We start from the raw sequence: 19,784 nt of genomic DNA, 5'->3' as shown, positions 1-19,784 counted from the left end.
TGGTGTGTGTGTGTGTGTGTGTGTGTGTGTGTGTGTGTGTGTGTGTGTGTGTGTGTGTGTGTGTGTGTGTGTGTGTGTGTGTGTGTGTGTGTGTGTGTGTGTGTGTGTGCCTAATAATTAACTATTTGGAGGACAAATTTGTACCCAGAAGTGACCAAAGCCTGACAGAATCTCCAAAAACCGTCCTTTAGGGACGTCCTCATTTGTAAATCTGGTATAAAAATAACGTTGTTTTTTTTTTTAAATGTAAAAATACAGAAAGTTTTGTGTGATGAGTAGGTTTAGGGGTCGCGTTAGTGTAAGAGGACAGAATATACAGTTTGTACAGTATAAAAATACTTACAACAATATAAAATACATGATGTATTCGACTGTTTTCTCAGGCAGCTGATTAGTTGTGCTAGTTTCATGTCTCTCACATCACTTTGCACTCTCTCTCATTATAAAATAACTCACAATAATATTTTATGTCACTTTACTTTTATTTATGTATTTCGGTAGATGTGTAATAGGCAAGATAATGTACAGTCGGTCGGCCATTATTACAAAAGAATATGATAATCAGATATGGTCCACATTACACCCTTACATATAATTAGGGCTAAAATTTATCCGCATATTCAAATAGGAATCTCTTAAATTTTCAGTTTTAAATGACATATAATAAAAAATAAAATAAAAAAACACCAGATTTGCATGCTGATGTCCTGAAGTACAAATTAAAACAAACAAATAAGACATCTGTAAAAGGGCTTCTTAAGGTGACTAATATGGTTTCCGACTTTAACAATGTATCCAATGTATTAAGACATATGATACAGACATGAGGAACTGCATTACAGGAATGAACCAATAGTTCATAAGTCAAATACACAAGAAAAGTTTGCAGGTGATCAGATATGGTCATAATGCAGCCATCTCCTTCCCGTTCATCCTCACAGAACACTGCACTCCACATGGTTTATGTTTTCTTTCTTCAACATTCTTTTCTTTCTCTCTTTATTTAAAAGTCATTGACTGAATATCATTATTATTTCTACACACTAAAAAACGATGGGTTATTTTTTTAACCCAACCGTTGGTGTATGCATGTTGGGTCATTATATTGGGTTATCTTAAAATTTGTTGGGTTATTTGGCTATGCCGTTGGGTTATTTTTAGTTATAACCTAACTGTTGGGTTAAAAACGTTCGCGCTTCAATGGTTCAAATATTAACGGACCAGTCAGTGGCAAGACAGTCAACGTAACGTTACATCAGCGTCAGCCTGATTGTGAAAGGTAAGTTATAATTTTATAACATGAAATAATGTGTACTGAAACGTTAAATATATCTTAGAACTGTTTTTTTATGTTATCGTTAACTTTTGTCATTTATTTATTTATTCTCTAGATCAGATCGATTGTTGTTAGCTATCCCCGTTTTCTCACTAGCATTAATAACGTCATTAAAACATTAGCTGAAAGATTATCGAAACCGTTTAGAAATGTATTACCTAACGTTAATTAAAGAAATACCTCGTGAAATGTATTCCGATAAACTAAAGTAGGTAGCTGCTAACGTTAATCAGTATTTACGCTGCACGGACCATTTATCAGCTCGGACCGGCACATAGCGCAGCTAAGCTCAACACCTCAATCCATGACGGACACCACACAAATGCTGTGAGATTCAGTGAGAAACGTTTGATTCACTGAATTCTCTGTTATAAAAGTATATAAAATAAAATAAAAAACAGACGAAAGCGCCACTGCTGTAAAGCAATCTGCTCTTTTCGCGGATTTTCGTATCAACGCCACACCACTCAAACAGGCATAGCTATAACAGACGTTTGTGGGGTCAGGTCAGATAACCATCATGTTTGTATAGGTAAGTTAGGTCAGTTTACCATCAGAATGAGTTTGAAACTGATGTTTCAAGGTAAACGTACATACAGCTGCTTTAATATTGTAATGCATGTTGTATTAAATGTATTACATAAGTAAGTTAATGGAATAGCATCTAATTATAGTATATGTATTAAATGTTTTGTACTAAACGTGTTTATACTTATGTTTTAGATAAATGGATTCATTTGAGCTATTGATTCATATTCATTCAGAATAATTTTAAAGAATGAATTGAATGGAATGTTTTAGTTCATGCATTCTCCTATTGCAGGATATACGAGAAATACTCAACAGTAGGATCAACAGTAATAACATCCTTACGAGACAGGCACCTAAGCCTCAAGGAGCGACGTCAGATGGTGCGGTTATTGGTTTCTCATTTGATGGAACATTTTGGGGAAACGTGAGTACAAGTAAAATAACTTGACTAATACATTTAAATAAATAAACTAGCCTATTTAAATGATTGTTTATTTGTGAAACCCATCAGCTGAGATCAAAAAGGAGATGGCTTTGGCACTAACTGCCCAGTTTCCTTGCCTGAAGAACAACGAGGGCCATGGAAATGTAAGTTGTGCTGATTCTGATTAGAAGATAATCGAGAGCTGATAAAGAGGATCAGTCCCCACTTTTTTTCATAAGAGTGATTTATTTATATTTATTTGCTGCAGGAGTCATGGTATACACCTGGTCGTTATCGTCACCCTGCAACAGGTTACCTGGAAGAAAGACTACACAATGTGAGGAAACGTCTTAGAGCCCCACACAGTCAGAGACAGCACAGCCATCACAGAATTCCTCTTCCCGACCAAGTTTTCCACTGGCAGGTTAGAACTAGGGATGCGTCATGATTGTCCGAAACAAGTGCATTTTTAAAGGGCCAAGTGAGTGAGATTTTTACTTGCAATTGGACAAGTTGCCAGTACAGGGCTCAACAATAAGGACTGTTCGATGATGCTGAGGACAGTTGATTCATTCATGTTACTATTTCATATAAATCCAAAGAGTCATGCTTAAAGAAGATGGCCATCTTTAAATATCTGCAAAGACCAGAGCATTAAAATTACATAAATGTAGGCCTATATTACATGTATAGTCTCTTAGTTTATTTGCTTCTATTTTAGAACACTTGATGATTATCTAATAAAATCCTCAAAACTGAAGCAATGCTCTTATAGCTACAAGTGCTTGAATGGGATGGATTACTCAAATAAGCAAATTCAGTCATTTACATCCTACATTTTAGCTTCCTAAATGACTTGCCTATATGTTTACAACAACTTCCAACATGGTTGTGACAATCATAAACAAGGGCCAGAACAGTTTTTAAGGTTAGTAAATCATGGCAAGGTTGTTTTTTATTTTATTTTAATTAATTTAATTGGTGTGTGCCTAAAAAGCTGATAATTTGAATCGGTTTTTAGAGAGAGAAAACATTTGCAGTGCTAAGGGTACCCCAGAACCAGGTTTGGGAATCACTAAGATAGTTAATTATCACTCAAGTTTTTTCCAGATGTTGTCCCTAATTTTAGTGTGTTTTATCTGCTGTAGAGTCTGAGTCATCTTTGACTGAACTTCACACAATGATTGAGTGGCTAAATAACAACAGAAGCCCCCACAGCCAAGTCGAGGAGTTAATGAAACGTACAGCACCTCATCGTGCAGCGTGGATTCGATCCTCTGATACAAAAACTGTTGAGGAAATAAACAGAGAATATCCCAGACTTAACGATTTTCCTGGAATGGTGAGTTTTATTATTATTTATTATTATGAGAATTATTTGCATTTTAGGGAATTTATTGAAGGGTTGTCTTGGCCTGTAGTAGAAATCCTACATTATTTAGAAAAGTAAAATGCTTCATTCTATTGTTACTTGTAATCTTGCAAAAAAAATGTTCAATTTAATGTTTTTGTTTAGATATCACAGGACTTTGGAGTTTTATTCCCTGACAATGCAGACCGCCTTTATGAGTTTTGAGCTCCTGTCTTCACTGACCGGATTTTACTTTTTGCAAGAAAAGAACCCAAGGCTGCTGATGTCCTTCTTGAAAGTCTGGAAACATTGTCAAATGGTAGGACATCCTATTAAAATCACATAAAGTATACCATTTCTAGTCTCTGCACAGGTAGTTTCAGATCTGTTGACCAAATTATAGTTTCATATCACTTAAATGAAATTTCCAAAATTACTTTTAGTATCTAAATATCTATGTTGAGCACACTCTTTCTGGCATGTTATTGAATAAAAAAAGGTACATTTCTTCAGGAATACTGTAATTATTTGAACAAGAAAAACGTAGGATCACACTTGATTTGATCCACTGGTTTTTTGAAAACTGTAAACATTCTCTCTGTAAACTTGTCGTTCAAGATGTTCGTGGTGAAGTTGCCTTTAAAACCCTTCCTGGTGTTCTGCCGTTATCGCCATACCGCACAGATGGGAAAATGGTCCGTCCAACTTATGCTGAAATGAAGCACAGCTTCATTGACATTAAACCAGTAAGTAAAAGCAACACTGCAACATCAGCTGTTGACTGGCTTTATATATATATTATATATATATATATATATATATATATATATTATTTGAGGTTCATTTATTGTTCATATAAAATTTTGTACAAAAATGTAATGTTTTGGATAAAAGCGTCTGCTAAATGATTAAATGTAATGTATTCACAAAACAAATTATTACTCTGTTTCGTCTTATTTCCAAAACAATCTGCAGTTAAATGTTCTGAACAAACATAATCCTCTGATGATCCGAAACGCCATTAAAAATAAATAAATCATCCACTCATTTCTAATGCTGGAATCAATCAGAAAGATGTGCAGAAACACAGAAATGCTGTTTATTATGGACATGTAAATAAATATATTGTATCCATAGAATGTTCTTCACTATATATGCCAACTAAAGTATATTTATCTTTTAAGGTTGGAACTAATATGGTGCATTACCTAATTAGTGAGACAAGCCAGGATCCACACATCTTGGTGCTTGGGGACAAAGAGAACTCCTCCCAAGTTTTCATCATTTTCAACGTGGAGGCAATTGAAAAGGAGACCATACTGCAAGCAGTGGATGTGTGCTTCAAAATATTCTACATCTATGACATTAACTACCCAAAGCCTTCTGCTCCCATTTGGGAGTTTTTACAGCATGCTGTCTATAATATTCCTGAAGGAGTTCCTTCGATACATTGCCACCTCCTTAAAAGCTTTGTTTTCAATGTTACTGATCATCAGTAGGTCCAGTAGCCAAACACCATATTAAGGTGTTTATAACACAATGTGTACAGTATGACCTTTTTTAATAAGCATATTTATTTTTTATTGTACTAAATTTGTGTACTGTATGTACAGATGGATTTTGAATTTGTACTGTATTTAGAGTTTTCTGTGTGTTTAGGCACATCTATACAGTATAGCCTTTTTAATAAGTATGTTTATTTACATTTATTGTGTCACATCTCTGTATGTTTTTAATTTATGTACTGTATGTGCACGCATGTTTTAAATTTGATGTGTATATTTTAATATTTGCAACTCATAATTGTTTGTTATATTTATTATACACGTATATATTTGCATTCTAGGTTAACTAATATTTATACATTATTAATTTAATACTTGAAGCATGTTAAAACATATTTATTGTGTTTATACTCCAATAAAAAAAATGTATTTAAAAAATTGTATTTTATTTATTAAAATAAGGTCCTAAATAAAAATAAATATTTAACTCAACTGTTGGTTTAATTTAACCCAACTGATATTTAACCCAATGCATTGGGTTAAAATAACCCACAGTTGGGAAGGTGCTATACCACCCCATAGTTGGGTTATTCGTTGGGTTATTTTTAACCCAACATTTTTAAGTGAGTAGAGAGGCTCAGATGGGGGATATGGTCATCAGCATATTCTGTGTGAATAAAAGGATGAAAAGTATGAAAAGATGTTTATGGTAACATTAATAACTTAATTACTTGATGATCAACTTATCATGAATACCTCTGCATATTCCCCTTTCAAAAACAACATCATCGATTGCAATATCACTCCTTACTGATGCACCCCTGGTGGCTTCAAACACAATCTAAGTACGCAGACAAATAGACATAATATATTAATGAAAATTACATCGATTCAATGTTGACTAAACATTTTTAGAATAATTCTTAAATGTAAAAAAATATTTTTTGGGGGGGGGGGGGGGGTGAACTAAGGTCACAGGTCACAACCAATTATATTTGGGCTTATGCAGTTCTTGGTAAAATTAATAAATTACGGGGGGTTTCCTCTGAGTTCGGGCCAAATTCCGCGCTCGGATCCCTCCCCTCGGACACCACGCCAAATACACATAACCAGGGACGTGCACAGGAATTATGAGGGGCAGTTGCTCTGACCTGAAAAAAGGGCTTCCTGTACATTCAGTTGTGCTTCTTGCTCGTATTCAGTTCTGATGGTAGGCAACTACGCATGATTTGAGGTATGATTGCGTAAAGGGAACAGGAATTCAGGTAGGGAACAGAATCGACTGCTAAACCCAGGGCCGGTCCTGAACTCCCCCTGGGGCCCTAAGCAAAAGGGGCCCTCTACCTGACCTGTGACGCCGTGAGCTATGTAAACCATTTGCCATTGCCACACAATCACACCTGACACTTCAGTGCTCCCAATACAATCCTCCCTCCTTGAAACAAAACAGTCAAAGAATAAGTACAACAATATAGAACAGAATGAGGTTCAAACAAACAATATTTTTTGAATAGAGTATTTTCTATAGAATGTTGACATAACAAGTGAATATTAACGTAAACATAAATAAGAAAATAATAAATTATAACCCTGAGCTTTGGCTTTTGGGATTAACTTTGGTTCTCTCTACAGCCTGGGTATTTTCGGCATCAGTATGATTTTTATTTATTTATTATTATGCATGTTGAAGCAGTTCTTGATTTATGGTTATTATTTACTGAGGGATGTGCATCCATATTGACCAGTATGTCCAGCTAATCAACATTTTAAATTCAATATAGCCTATAAATCAATAGTCAATCAATGTCAAATTGTCAATACATTGCTTTCTATCTTGCATAATTAGTGCAGTTGTTTAGAGTTTTTAACTACACTGAGACTAGATAATCAGTTTCTTGTTTTATAAATGTGACTTTGATTGGGAGTGCCATCATTCACGTGCATGTATTGTACAGTATGTCTGGTCTCCACATATTTCTGCTTGAAAAATGCGAGTTTCATTTCGTGCACGCGCATATGAACGCACGATAACACACGCGGTTACGTTTTCCGAGCTGCAGTAAACAAACACCGTTGCACTTTGTCGTTTATCAAAAACAAACGAAATAAATTTTTTTATTTTACTCTCACTTTTGTCAGGCACAAAGTGATGCAAGAGATGCACTGCCTGAGATGCACTGCCTGCCCAGGCCGAAAAACATCAAACTTTGCTGACATCAAACTTAGAGAGGAGAGAACACAAGTTTACCTGATTGTTGTTCCCGCAATTCACTCTCATGGGTTTTTTCTTCTTCATCTTTTCGTGACCAGAAGGATAGTTTCGCTTCATTTTGTCATGGATGTTGTACACATTAATTGACACGCTATGACACGAGATGGAGGCGGGGCCTTAAGTAATTTGTGGGGTCTTACGCACCGGTCGCGTGCAGCGCTGCAGCCACGTAAACAGTTTGCCCTTCCCTTACTGACTTTCACTTTCGGTGCACGAATGGAAGTGAATGAGGCTTTGCGATTTAAAAAAAATAAATAAAAAATTTATCTAGGCCTATGTGAAATTCTGCAGCCATTGTACGATTTTATAATTTTTTTCTCGGAAGGGCAACCTGAGTCGAGAAGGGCATATGGGCAGTTGCCCGGGCAACCTGAGCAACCCCCCTGTGCACGTCCCTGCACATAACCTTTACTCCATTTAATCATATGTAAGTGTGAACTCGTGAATGCAGTTTAATGCAACTAACCTGGTGATGTTGGTCATATTGGTAGTTTATTGACGCTCTGAGCCAGGAGATGCCCTGTTCTCCGTGGGTCGTCCACAATAATTTGTCCTCATTTTCTTGTCCAGTCTGGAGGTAAACGCTCAGCTGGCCAATCCCTGATCCATACATATGGTAGTAGAACTGCAAGCATTGTGGTTCTCTAGAGCCGCGCAGAGAGCTGGAGAAGAGACGCGCTTTGTGTCCGGGCAGCATCACGGATGCCTCGATGTGCAAATAATGACCTAAAGGCAGAGAAACAGTCTGTCTCAGTCTCAGGAACAATAAGATTTAGTTACCACTGAAAATAATTGTGTTGTGTCCCTCTGTTTACATTATATAAATAAAAATAATGTTTACAATAATAGATGTCAATGGGCCAAGGTACTTGGATGTGCAGTTGTAGTATATTTTCAAAAACTGTACTTGAGATAGTACTACAGTATTAATGCAATAAAAGGCCACTTAAGTGTACATGTTATGGTTGTTCTGCATGCAAACACAAGATGAAGTTGAAAGGTTCAAACAGTATTTAATAATATCCACAGGGTAATTCCACAAGATGACAAGCAGGTACACACAACCACACATTATCTATACCGTGCATAGACAAGACCGGACCAAGGGATACTGAAAACACAGGAGTTAAATACACAGACAAACGGGGTGATAACAGGTGACACAGCTGAACGTGATAAATTAATGACAACTAGTGGCGGGAAATACTGCAAACTGAGTCCAAACGGTGATAATGTGACTTATAGAGAGTACCCTTTCATGACCGTTTCTTAAAAAGTGTACTTTGTAATGAGTGTGTTAATCAATATTACATTTAAAGTAAATGTATATTTAAATGCACTACATTGCAAATGTGTAATTACAAATATATTAAAAAATACATGGCATAAACGTTTCATTAGAAATTATATTCAAGTAAATTTTGTTTACCAGAAAAGCAGTACACTTTAACCATGTTTCAAGACAATAGAATTAGGAAGTTATATATAAAGATGTACTTAAGTCACCCTAAAATTCAACTAATTGCATTTAATATACATTTTAAACTATAATACATTTTCATTTAATTGTAAATAACATCCAATTAAGTGTCCGGAAACATGACGTTCAGTTCACACTTAAGACTGTTCCCGGTTTCACAGACGAGGCTTCAGCCTAGTCCCAGACTAAAATGCATGTTTTTGCTGTTTTAACTGAAAGTTACGGAGCCCCTAAAGGGACGTGGTGGTGGAAAAAAATTTAGGATGGGAGAATTATTTTTTTTTTTAAATCTTTTGCGTTCCCTCGCAAAACTTTTGCGTTCCCCCGAGAAACTTTGCGTTCCCTGAACTTCCCTCGCAAAACTTTTGCGTTCCCACGCAAAGATATTTGTGTTCCCACGCAAAAGTTTTGCGTCCCCTCGCAAAGATATTTGCGTTCCCACGCAAACCCTGTTGTGAGCTCGGACAGACACTTCCTGTTTAATGTCCCGCTGGCAGTGCTTCAAAGCTCCGTACCTTAATGGAGCGTTTTATAGTGTTTGAACTTGGACTCAAAAATATAAAGAAATGCGGTCAGAAGCATGGCAATATTCAAATAGGCTAATTCTCCTCATAATATAAATTTATCTCTAAACAGCCGATTGAGAGACAAGTCCAAATAAGGGGCCGCCTGCAAAGTGCAAATCCCCAAACCCTTCTGCACATTTTATATCATTAAACATATTCTATAGTTTCACTATGACACTACTGTGGCCAAATTCAGTTCACACATCACCGCTCTCCTGCTGGTTATACTACAATACTTAGTTTGATATGAAAAAGCATTATTGTTATGAGTTTTTATGAAATAAAATCAATAACTTCACACTGTTATACAGTGTAATGCCATCGAAATTCAGTAAGCAAATATAATGCATAAGCTATGATTGTAACTAGCTGCGCACAGTACCAATATAATTTTGTGTAAATAATAGGCCTACTTATTTTTCATGTGCAATTGCTTCCCATACTAGCTTTCCTGTAGCTCAAACAGTAGAGCGTTGGTGCTTGCAATGCCAAGGTCATAGGTTTGATTCCCAGGGAAGAGCAAGAACTCATGAGAATGTAAATGTATACCTTGGATAAAAGAGTTACATTTACAGTTATGCATTTGGAAGACAAAGTGTTGTATAACCAATATTAGAGCAGTGATGTGTGAACTAAATTTGGTGTGTTACAGTGAAGTTATTGAATATTTTTTCATAATATAAAATGTGCAAAAGCAGTGTAGTATGACCAGTGGGTCACCATTGATGTGTAAACTGAATTGGGTGGCACTACAGTTTGTAACATTGACGACGTTAATGACTATTTTTGTATCTTTGAATATGAGTTGATGCTGTAGTTGTTTTTTGGGTTATATTGCACTTTGCAGATGGTCCCTTGACTTGTCTCTCAGCCCCCTGCACATAAAGATCCATTAAGCCTATATAATAAAGCTAGTTTTGATGAGAATTGGGTTGCAGGTAGTTGTCTAGGTTACTGTGATTGTGTTACTGTGATTGTGTTACTGTGATTGTAAATAGGGCTCGTTTGTGTTTTAACAACGTTTCAAGAATATTGATCCGGGAAGTTCCTTGAGTTAAGCACTGACCGCATTTATTTATATTTGAGTCCAAGTTCAAACACTATAAAACGCTCCATTTAACGTACGGAGCTCTGAAGCACTGCCAGCGGGACAATAAACAGGAAGTGTCTGTCCGAGCTCACAACAGGTTTTGCGTGGGAACGCAAATATCTTTGCGAGGGAACTCAACGTTTCTCGGGGGAACGCAAAAGTTTTGCGAGGGAACGCAAAAGATTATTTTTTTTAAAAATCTCCCATCCTATTTTTTCCCCACCACACGTCCCTTTAGGGGTTCCGAGTCCGTAGTAGGCTACGTAACTTGCACTGACATATCTTAAAATATATCAGTGCCATTGGTTTGTCTCAATGCACACCAGTAATGTTTTTTTTTTTTTCTAAGGTTGAAAAGGTTCAATTTTTCTAATTGAACTAAGGTCTATCCTGGCTTGATCTAAGCCTTGTTTGTGAAACTGGGCCGTAAAGTATATTAATTCTATAATAAGTACTAATAAAAGAATGCTAAAGTGTACTTAGCCACAAGACTAACACCATGTACATCCCACATTTAAGAAATTACAGTTTTAAGGAGAAAATACTCAGCAATGGTGTTGACTTATGAATTTGTACATGGTTTGTCTTAAAGCTTATTAAAAACACCACATGGACAACATTAAAATCTTGATTTTCATCACAGGGGGACTTTAAGAACCAAAAAAACTTCTTCTATGGCATCACTGTGAAAAGCCCTCTGTGCAAGTGACGAGTGTTTAAAGGGTTTTCAGGGACGGTTTGAAGCTCACCCACTCCACTGGTGTGGTCTCCTCTCGGCCCAGTGTAAGATGTTGGTGTGGGTCCTCTGGCCAGCATCCAGTCGCCTGAGTCTCCTTCCTTATCCTGAGTGAATCCACAGAGACCAGCCTCAAAGTCACAGTGAGACGGGTCTGGCAGAGAAGATGCTGTAACAATTTACATTTATTCATTTAGCTGACAACAATACAACAATATCAACTAGATTCACAATGATAATTCATTACTCCCATGCACGAGTTTTGTAAATAAATGAAGCTTTTTTACCTAACATTGCACAATCCCCAAGGGTGACTTTAATGTCATCGAGACCAACAGAACCACAACTCCAAACATTTTTGCATGTGCTGATGAAAACCACCTTTACCACCCAGATGTAGAAAAACCACATAATTAAGATTAACAATAAAATAACAAATCCGTAAATAAATACAATGTACATCTACATTTAAATACATACTATTTAAAAAGTATAAAGCAAAACTCATGGTATGGGTCAGTGGACAGAATAATCCTCAGACCGTCTTATTTTTCCAGATATTATAAAGGTTTATTTCTCTAAATCTGGATCTTGCTGTAATAAAAGTCATGTGAGGCATAAACCCATGTCTTGCTAACAGATGCTAGAGCAGTGGGCCAAAAGTGTGTCTGAGAATCGCCATGTCTCTTAAAGACCCTGTAAAATATTCATTGAAGTCAAGTACAGTTATTAAAAAATATACTTTTAAGATTTGAAGCACACTACAAGTGCACATTCAATATAATTAAGTGCACTTCTTTTTCACAAGAGAAATCCATCAACCAATATGTGTATGTCATGACACCATCTTCAGAGATAATATGTATAATATGTTATATAATAGCATAATATGTTTTTAAAATACATATAGCAAGTAGACAAGCAATAGCAAGAGAGGTGAATTAAAGACGTATCTTACCTGAGCATTCTTCTGACTTTGAATGGTCAGCTCAACTGCAATCCAAACATTTCTTATCTTCTCATTCTGGCTCCATATTTGCTCTTGTTTAGTACCGTCTCTGTAATACAGATACGCTGAGAGGACTTGATCTGTTCCACTAAGACCTTGCAGGGAGTAGAAGAACTTCAGACAGTATTTCTGATTCCCTGGCATTGTTTGGCCAAACAAGCGGCTGATGTATCCAGACTGTGAACCGGAGCGAGAGTTTGCCAACAAAAAGGATCCTGTTCAGAAAGTACAACTATTTTTAGCCCTTTTCGTGCTTTACAATGTCTTAATCATTAATGTATTTTATATATACACTATCTATTATTATATATATATTACTGACCCCAGACCTTTGACTGGTAGTGTAGATTATAAGCGCCTGTACCTGCTCCTGTCGTATGGTCTCCAGCCCTGTAGATGTTGGGCTTGATAGACACTCTCCTCCACAGTGGACTACCCATCAGTGTCTGGACATACTGACAATATCCTGACTCAAAGTCACAGTTTGCAATAGATGGATCAAATGTTGGCTCTGTGAAAACACATATTTTGAAGTGGTCATGTAGGAATTTGGTATTGAATTGAGCTTCGAGGTGTTCAAACATACCTGTGCCTGCATGACAGAACTCAGGAGAGAAGGAAATGTCATCAAGAAGCACGTATCCTCCATGAGGACTGTTGAACGCCCCCTCAAACACCAGCTGGTAAGATATACACACACATATAAAGGCTAGGGCTGTCGATTGTACATGTAGTGTGATCAATTATTATGTTCAACAATTAAATCACGCAAAACTGAACATTTAAAATTATTAAAATTATTTAAAATTAAATATAAAGTATAATTACATTTAAATTCGTGTCTTAAAACACTGAAAAAAATTAAGTCCCCCTGTAGTCAATAATTGTATCCCTTAAAACTCATATTTAAACGTTTTTTATTGTGAAAAAAAATCATTCATGCCTTACAATGCTCGAATGTAACTCTACACCCTTGCCTCATTTCCATAAATACATTTGAATATGCTAATTAGCCTCCACTCACACCAACTCACAGATCCACTCTGCCAACTCATTGAGGTAAACGCTACACAATGGTGTCGCTCTTTACAACGTCGGACACATAACGGTATTAATATGATTAGCATTTTGCTTGATTATGTTATGCTTTTGTGTTGCTAATGTTACACAAACTATGCTCTCGTTCGCCATCTCAGAGTCAGACGGCTGCCTTCTAACAATCATCAGAAACGCTTTGAACAACTCAGAAAGTCAGTGGAGAAATGCATAGGCCTGGCATCTCTCGAGACTGTCGTTATTTCACTGTTAAATCTCACTTTGACCTGATTGGTTTCAAGGTTTCTGTCAGAAACATCAGCGATTTCAAACCGTCTTACTCCGCAATGGTGTTGACATGAATTGACACACGGTTTGTCTTAAAGCATATAAAAAAAACATATAGATAAACAACATTAGAAGCTCGATTTTCACCACAGGAGGACTTTAACTTAAAGGAGTAGTTCATTTTAAAATGAAAAATAGCCCATGATTTACGCACCCTCAAGCCACCATAGGTGTAGCCTATATGACATTCTTCTTTCAGAGGAATACTATCGGAGTTATATTAATAAATGTCCTGGCTCTTTCAAGCTTTATAATGGCAGTGAATGACTGTTTCTGTTTTGAAGTCCATAAAAGTGCATCTATCCATCATAAAAGCGCATCTATTCATGATAAAAGTTCTCCACACAGCTCTGCAGGGGATAATAAAGGCCTTCTGAAGCAAAGCGATGCGTTTGTGTAAGAAAAACACCCATATTTAAAACTTTATAAAGTAAAATAACTAGCTTGCACTTTTTGGTTGATACTGATGGTTGCAATTCAATGCCATTATGAAACTTGGAAGAGCCATTTTTCAATATAACTCCGATTGTATTTGTCTGAAAGAAGAAAGTCATATATACCTAGGATGGCTTGAGGGTAAGTAAATCATGAGATAATTTTCATTGTAAAGTGAACTACTCCTTTAATGGGAACGTTAGCAAAACATTCTTCAACATTTGTTAGCTGGGTATTTTCTTTAAAACCCATATTTTTTCCTGTGACGTCCTTCAGGAACAGCATCAATAAAACAACACACGCACTTTTATTTCTTAGGTTTTTGACTAAACAGCAAACAGTAATTTTGGCAGCTTATTCTGGCCTAGAACTCTTATACAGGAAGAGACTGTTTGCCTGGTGTAAAACAGCCAGTCAGTTTTATTTTTATGTGCCTAGGTGGTGGTTGCATCTGAAATAGATTTTCCCACAATAATAGACCGGCATAATGTGGTTTATTTGTGTTGGTCAGTCCTTACCTCAATAGGATATGGAGCTTTCAGGTCCACTTGTACAGGTATCCAGACCCTGGCTTCTGTACTCCAGTCCACGTGGTTGTTTTCAGGTAGATCGGCTCTCCATAGTTCCTGATATTGTCCAGCCTGATCCCTGCTGAAGAGGGAGAACAGATGGTCCCCAGCGTGATCCTGCTGGTACTGGAAGCTCAAGCAGCCTGACATGGGCACTGTGGTCATCGGAGACACCAGCTCGGCCACCTCCTGGAAGCTTTTAGTGTCAGTAGAGTCCACATACATGTACTGACCTGTGTAGATGAGTGAAAGGGAATGACTGTCAGAACCTCGGTATTGGGAAAATCAATATTTTACCATAACAGGATGTCAGACAGTGTAAAAGTCAGGAAGTGGGTCTTTCATGTATGACTGGCTGAAGTGTGTAATAATGCCGTCAAACTGTACAAGATTATACAACACAACGCTATCCATTAAGATACAAAATGTTTTATACATGCTTTAAGATCATAAGATTAAACTTTTAAAGATAATTTTAGCGTGTATATTATACAATAAAACTTTTCTTTATAAGATTTTTAAAATTGTATAAATTTAGTATAGCATTAATATCATAGAATAAGTATTACATTAAATACCTATAAAATGGTATGTTTTTGGTATTATATGATATATTTGTTTTAAATTATACAGGTTAGAAATTATATGTTGTACATGATTATAATATTAAAAATAATTGATTTTTATATTTTTCAAATCGGATAAGATTATATAACTTTTGATCAACTTTTTGATATGAAAAACTTTTTTGAATATAAATTTTTTTTTGTATTGTGTAAAATTATACAACTTAAAAAATATTTTTTGTAATTAATTGTATCATAGAATTGTATAAAATTAAATACAGATAAAATTGCATACATTTTTGGTATTGCATAAGATTACTGTATACATTAATATTTGTATTCTTCAATACTTTTTTCATGTCATATATGATAAAGCAGACCAACCTGCTCCAGCTATCTTTGTAGCATCAGATCGTCCCACACGCCAGTTCATATATCTGTTCCTCTGGTTTGTGTATCCACACAGGTGAGCTTCTTCAAAGGCACACTCTTTGGGGTCACATGACCAGAAAAAGGAGTAATTATATTTGCATGAAAATGTTAATACCTAGTTTTGAAGCCCTCTAGCTCTAAAAGCCTTTTAAGGGCAATAACGCTTGAGCACAATGCTGACTAACATAAGAACTGAGCAACAGAAATCTGGGTTCATTTAAAATATTTTCTTTTGCCTCAGGAATGTGCACATCGGCTGGTCCTATATAGCCATCAAAACATTGTTAAGAAAGAACAGCATCTTTTTTTCCGTGATTGATAGTTATTTTCATGTGGTTGGCCCTGATTTTGGCATTACATTGTTAATGTTACAAAGAAACAAAGTGAAAGGCTGCTGTGCTGATTCTAACATGCTGTTTACTGGCTTGAGTTAAAAGAGCACTAACCTATACAGTATTTGTCAGAGATTTTTATCTCATAGATGGACACGCTGCTGCCTTCTTCTTCTCCTAGTTTGCCTTCAATGACAATCTACAAATGTGGAGCGAACTTGTCATTATTATCACATGACAATAATACATACATCAGAAAATCGAGTAGGCCAGTTAATAAAAATATGTTCTTAGCATTTTATGTTCATATTAACACATTTTGTTATACTGGTTAAAACTCTTTTTACAACCTGATAGCAGTCAATAATAGAAGTGGCCTAAATATTAAAAATGTTCATATACAGTATCTTCTGTGGAAGTCTCAGGACCAAAAAATGTTCGTCCAATCATTGCATTCGGTCTGAATGAAAGGATGTCCTACCTGCCTGTTAACATATGCATTTGCATACTTCCACACAGTCATCAGTGCGTTCAGTACGGCTGTGCAGATGCAGAGTTGTAGACAGACGTTAGTCACCGAGCACCACAAACGAACAGTAGCCAACTTTTACACTTCCTCTTGAACCAAAACAATGAGCTTATGCTGCGTTCACGCAATGTCATAACCGTAATTACGAGATGGCAACCTGTGACGTTATATTCAGAGCTGTTCACGTCCTCAGACTTGGATTTATCTGTTTTTATGTCAATGCTATCAACGGCGAAATGAATGATGATGCTTTGCAGACTCTGCTGTGTGCGTTCATGTGTTTTGAAGGAGGTGTGGCTTTCGGAGACGTTTGGATCTTATGCTTTCAAAGCTAGCTTGCTATTTCTAGCCTTTCCGAAATCGCCTATCCTACCTTAAGGAAACATTTAATTTCATCATTTTGCAAACATGATGGGAATGTTTCATTACTTTTGAATGTTCTCTATAGACATTGTAAAACCAGTAGAAACATTAAAAAAAATTGTTAGATGAACATCCAACTAAAATATTTCAGAAAAAAACGTTCCATGAACGATGTATAAATCTTTGTGCTATCATTTTGTGAACATTGTTAGAGAACAGATAACTTTGAACGGACATTCGATTACTGATACTAGAAGAATGTTCGTTCATAACCTTGCCAGAGCGTGAGCTGAGAACGTCCCCTGTTAGCTGGGTATCAACAGTTCTCACCTTAAATGTTTCGGTGGAGTTCTGAAGGTCAATGCTGGCGATGAGCCAGCTGTCAGACGGGCTTTGTGTCGTCCAGAGCACCTGATCGAAGCTCTCTCCGTCTGTGCGCTTCTGCACCTGCAGGGAAGCACCGGCTGTGACCTGATACACCATCCTGAAACAGCTCCAGTCCTGTTGATCCACATCTGGACCCAAAAGAACCGCCTTTCCCTGGTCCTCCTGGACGCGCTCCTCAACTGTGATGAAGTGTCCTGAGTGAAGCCGAAAGGAAAACAAGATTCATGGCAAGAGTTTGTGCGTACAGCTGAGAAAGAATTTTTTTTGCACTGACAGACCACTTATCAACCGAACTTCAACTATTGTTTCATGACTGGAATGCCAAAATACATACATCAGGTGTCACATGTCGGTGTGGGCTTCTATCGTCTCCAAATTAGTTTTTAAGCCTTACATTTCTTCTTAATTTCCTCTGCTTAAATCAAAAGCAAATGATCCAGTGGGCTTGTGGAAATGTGATTCATGCCACGTATAAACACAACAATTCACCAATCCAATAATGTGCTATTTTACCCTCTCCAGATGCCGTAAACATTGAGGCCACTGCATCCAGATGTGTGTCTTTTTGTAGGCTTTCAATGCATGAAGTTCACATATTTTTTAACTTTGAAAACAATGTCAAACTCTATTTGGAATAAACCATGTGAAACATTGCTTTTCACAAGCTTAAAAGTGGTCTTAAAGGGTTAGTTCACCAAAAAAAATGCAATTCTGTGTGTGTGTGTGTGTGAGTGTGTGTGTGTGTGTGTGTGTGTGTGTGTGTGTGTGTGTGTGTGTGTGTGTGTGTGTGTGTGTGTGTGTGTGTGTGTGTGTGTGTGTGTGTGTGTGTGTGTGTGTGTGTGTGTGTGTCGGACAAGAGAAAAGGAGAATTTTTGAAGAATTTCTATACAGCTCTTTTCCACTCAACAAAAGTTCATAGTGACTCATGCAACATTTGCAAATCTTCCAAAGCGATTTAAAAAGAAATGTTTTACTAAATTCTTCTTTTGTGTTGGATTTTATATAATATATATATATATATATATATATATATATATATATATTACGCATGATAGATATAGATATATTACACATGGCAAGTGCTTAGAAATGTGTTTGTGTTCAGGATGTATCTGGTTTGTAATATTTTAAAAAAAAAAATTAATGTCAATTTTTATTTTAACAAAAAACTATATAGCTCCTAAAGGGCCGTGGTGAAGGAAAAAATATATGAAATGGGAGGAAAAATTATTTGTCAATGATTTTGTGTTCATTAGTAAAATGTTTGCGAAACTTTACATTCGCTCAGAAAGCACACATAATTTTTGCGAGCAAATGCACAGTTTCTTCAGGGAACGCCAATTTTTTTGCAAGAGAACGCAAAAGCATTAACATGTCATTTTTCCTCTCATCTCATATATTTTTTCATCACCATGTCCCTTTAGGAGCTCCGTAATAAACTTTTTTTCAAAAACAATTTTAAAGGTAAAAGATATTTTTTACAGATATCATAAATTATTAATAAATAACATAAGTAACATTACAGTTTTTTGTGGGGGTAGGCTACCACATGACATTTTACATGGCATTTTCATAAAAAGTTTTTAAAATGTATTATCATTTTAAGATAATTTGACCATAACTGCTTCACTGCCTATTTAGTTTTCCCTATAGGAAAATAATAATGATAATGCTAAACTACTCAATAACATTTTATTTTCAAGATTTCTCTTCTTCTGCATTATGATATCAGGACAGATTTTTAACTTTATGCCCTAAAATGATCAAAGTAAACATTAATTCAGAAATTAAAAAACATGTTCATCACAGAAGAGGCTTATTAAAGAAATTGTATGTTTAAAATTTAATTTTGAATGTATTTTTCATAGATTAATAGACCTGATAAAAAATATATATATATCATTATGCCATTGACTCATAAACAGAATAATCAGATATCATGCACTCATGTAATGGTGAACTTGGCATCAAATGATAAAAAATGTACAGGCTGCTGAAACTCACCGGACGGGTCGAGGGTCCAGCTGAGAAAGCCTGGGTCGGACATATAGTCACAAATGCTCTCCCGAAAGCTGCAGGAGCCTGGCAAAAGCTCTGCTTTAGCTGTCACTGAGAGAAAAGAGCACAAACACACCTTTATGCATGTACAATGATGGACATGACAACCAATCAAACCAAGTCCTCACCAATCAAGCTCAGCACGTAGAAAGAAAGCATCTTCTCTCCTACGGTTTGTCCTGCAAAGATGAAATAAGATCCGTTTCAGCAGAAGAGATCTAGACTAAACTATTTCATTCTGTCCTTCTTTCCAGCGTTTAACCGATGCTCAGATGTGATCCTTCTGTCTGGCTGCTGCTGGAGAAGAAAAAGGGAGGGAAGAAGGAAGAGGGGTTCAGTAATGTTGAACAGATTCAGAGGTTTCCTTACCTCAGAACTGCTGAACGCTTCCCCTCCAAACACACCTTCATATTAGATCAGATCCATATGT

General features: G+C 36.4%; 1 protein-coding gene and 1 pseudogene across 1 annotated transcript; one reads left to right on the top strand and one right to left on the bottom strand.

Moving 5' to 3' along the window:
- Positions 1–463: 463 nt before the first annotated feature.
- Positions 464–19,775, bottom strand: mamdc2b (MAM domain containing 2b). The gene is made up of 16 exons (XM_077243199.1): positions 19,759–19,775; positions 19,483–19,648; positions 19,301–19,405; positions 17,240–17,490; positions 16,132–16,216; positions 15,638–15,742; positions 14,637–14,920; positions 12,887–12,980; positions 12,665–12,811; positions 12,250–12,515; positions 11,579–11,672; positions 11,305–11,460; positions 7,886–8,145; positions 5,904–5,988; positions 5,778–5,814; positions 464–1,039 (listed from the first exon to the last, which is right to left on the bottom strand). Exons 2-16 carry the CDS (start codon positions 19,511–19,513, stop codon positions 1,000–1,002), a joined length of 2,040 nt encoding a protein of 679 aa, XP_077099314.1. The 5' UTR covers positions 19,514–19,648; positions 19,759–19,775; the 3' UTR covers positions 464–999.
- On the top strand, positions 2,369–5,206 carry LOC143750692 (uncharacterized; annotated as a pseudogene).
- Positions 19,776–19,784: the final 9 nt, after the last annotated feature.

This window comes from Siphateles boraxobius, unplaced genomic scaffold, assembly GCF_051911475.1.
Source record: "Siphateles boraxobius isolate OS27281-9 unplaced genomic scaffold, OSU_SipBor_1 25, whole genome shotgun sequence".
Lineage (NCBI taxonomy): Eukaryota > Metazoa > Chordata > Actinopteri > Cypriniformes > Leuciscidae > Siphateles > Siphateles boraxobius.
This window is presented reverse-complemented; position numbering and strand designations above follow the sequence as displayed.

Bases quoted from the DNA above. Each gene is read 5' to 3' on its own strand.
- mamdc2b (XM_077243199.1), bottom strand. From the start codon at position 19,513: ATGCTTTCTTTCTACGTGCTGAGCTTGATTG. The intron at 11,673-12,249 runs GTAAGATACGTC...TGGGTGGTAAAG, and splicing joins AAAGTCAGAAGAATGCTCAG to GTGGTTTTCATCAGCACATG. The intron at 5,815-5,903 runs GTATTCATGATA...TTATTCACACAG, and splicing joins TGAAAGGGGAATATGCAGAG to AATATGCTGATGACCATATC.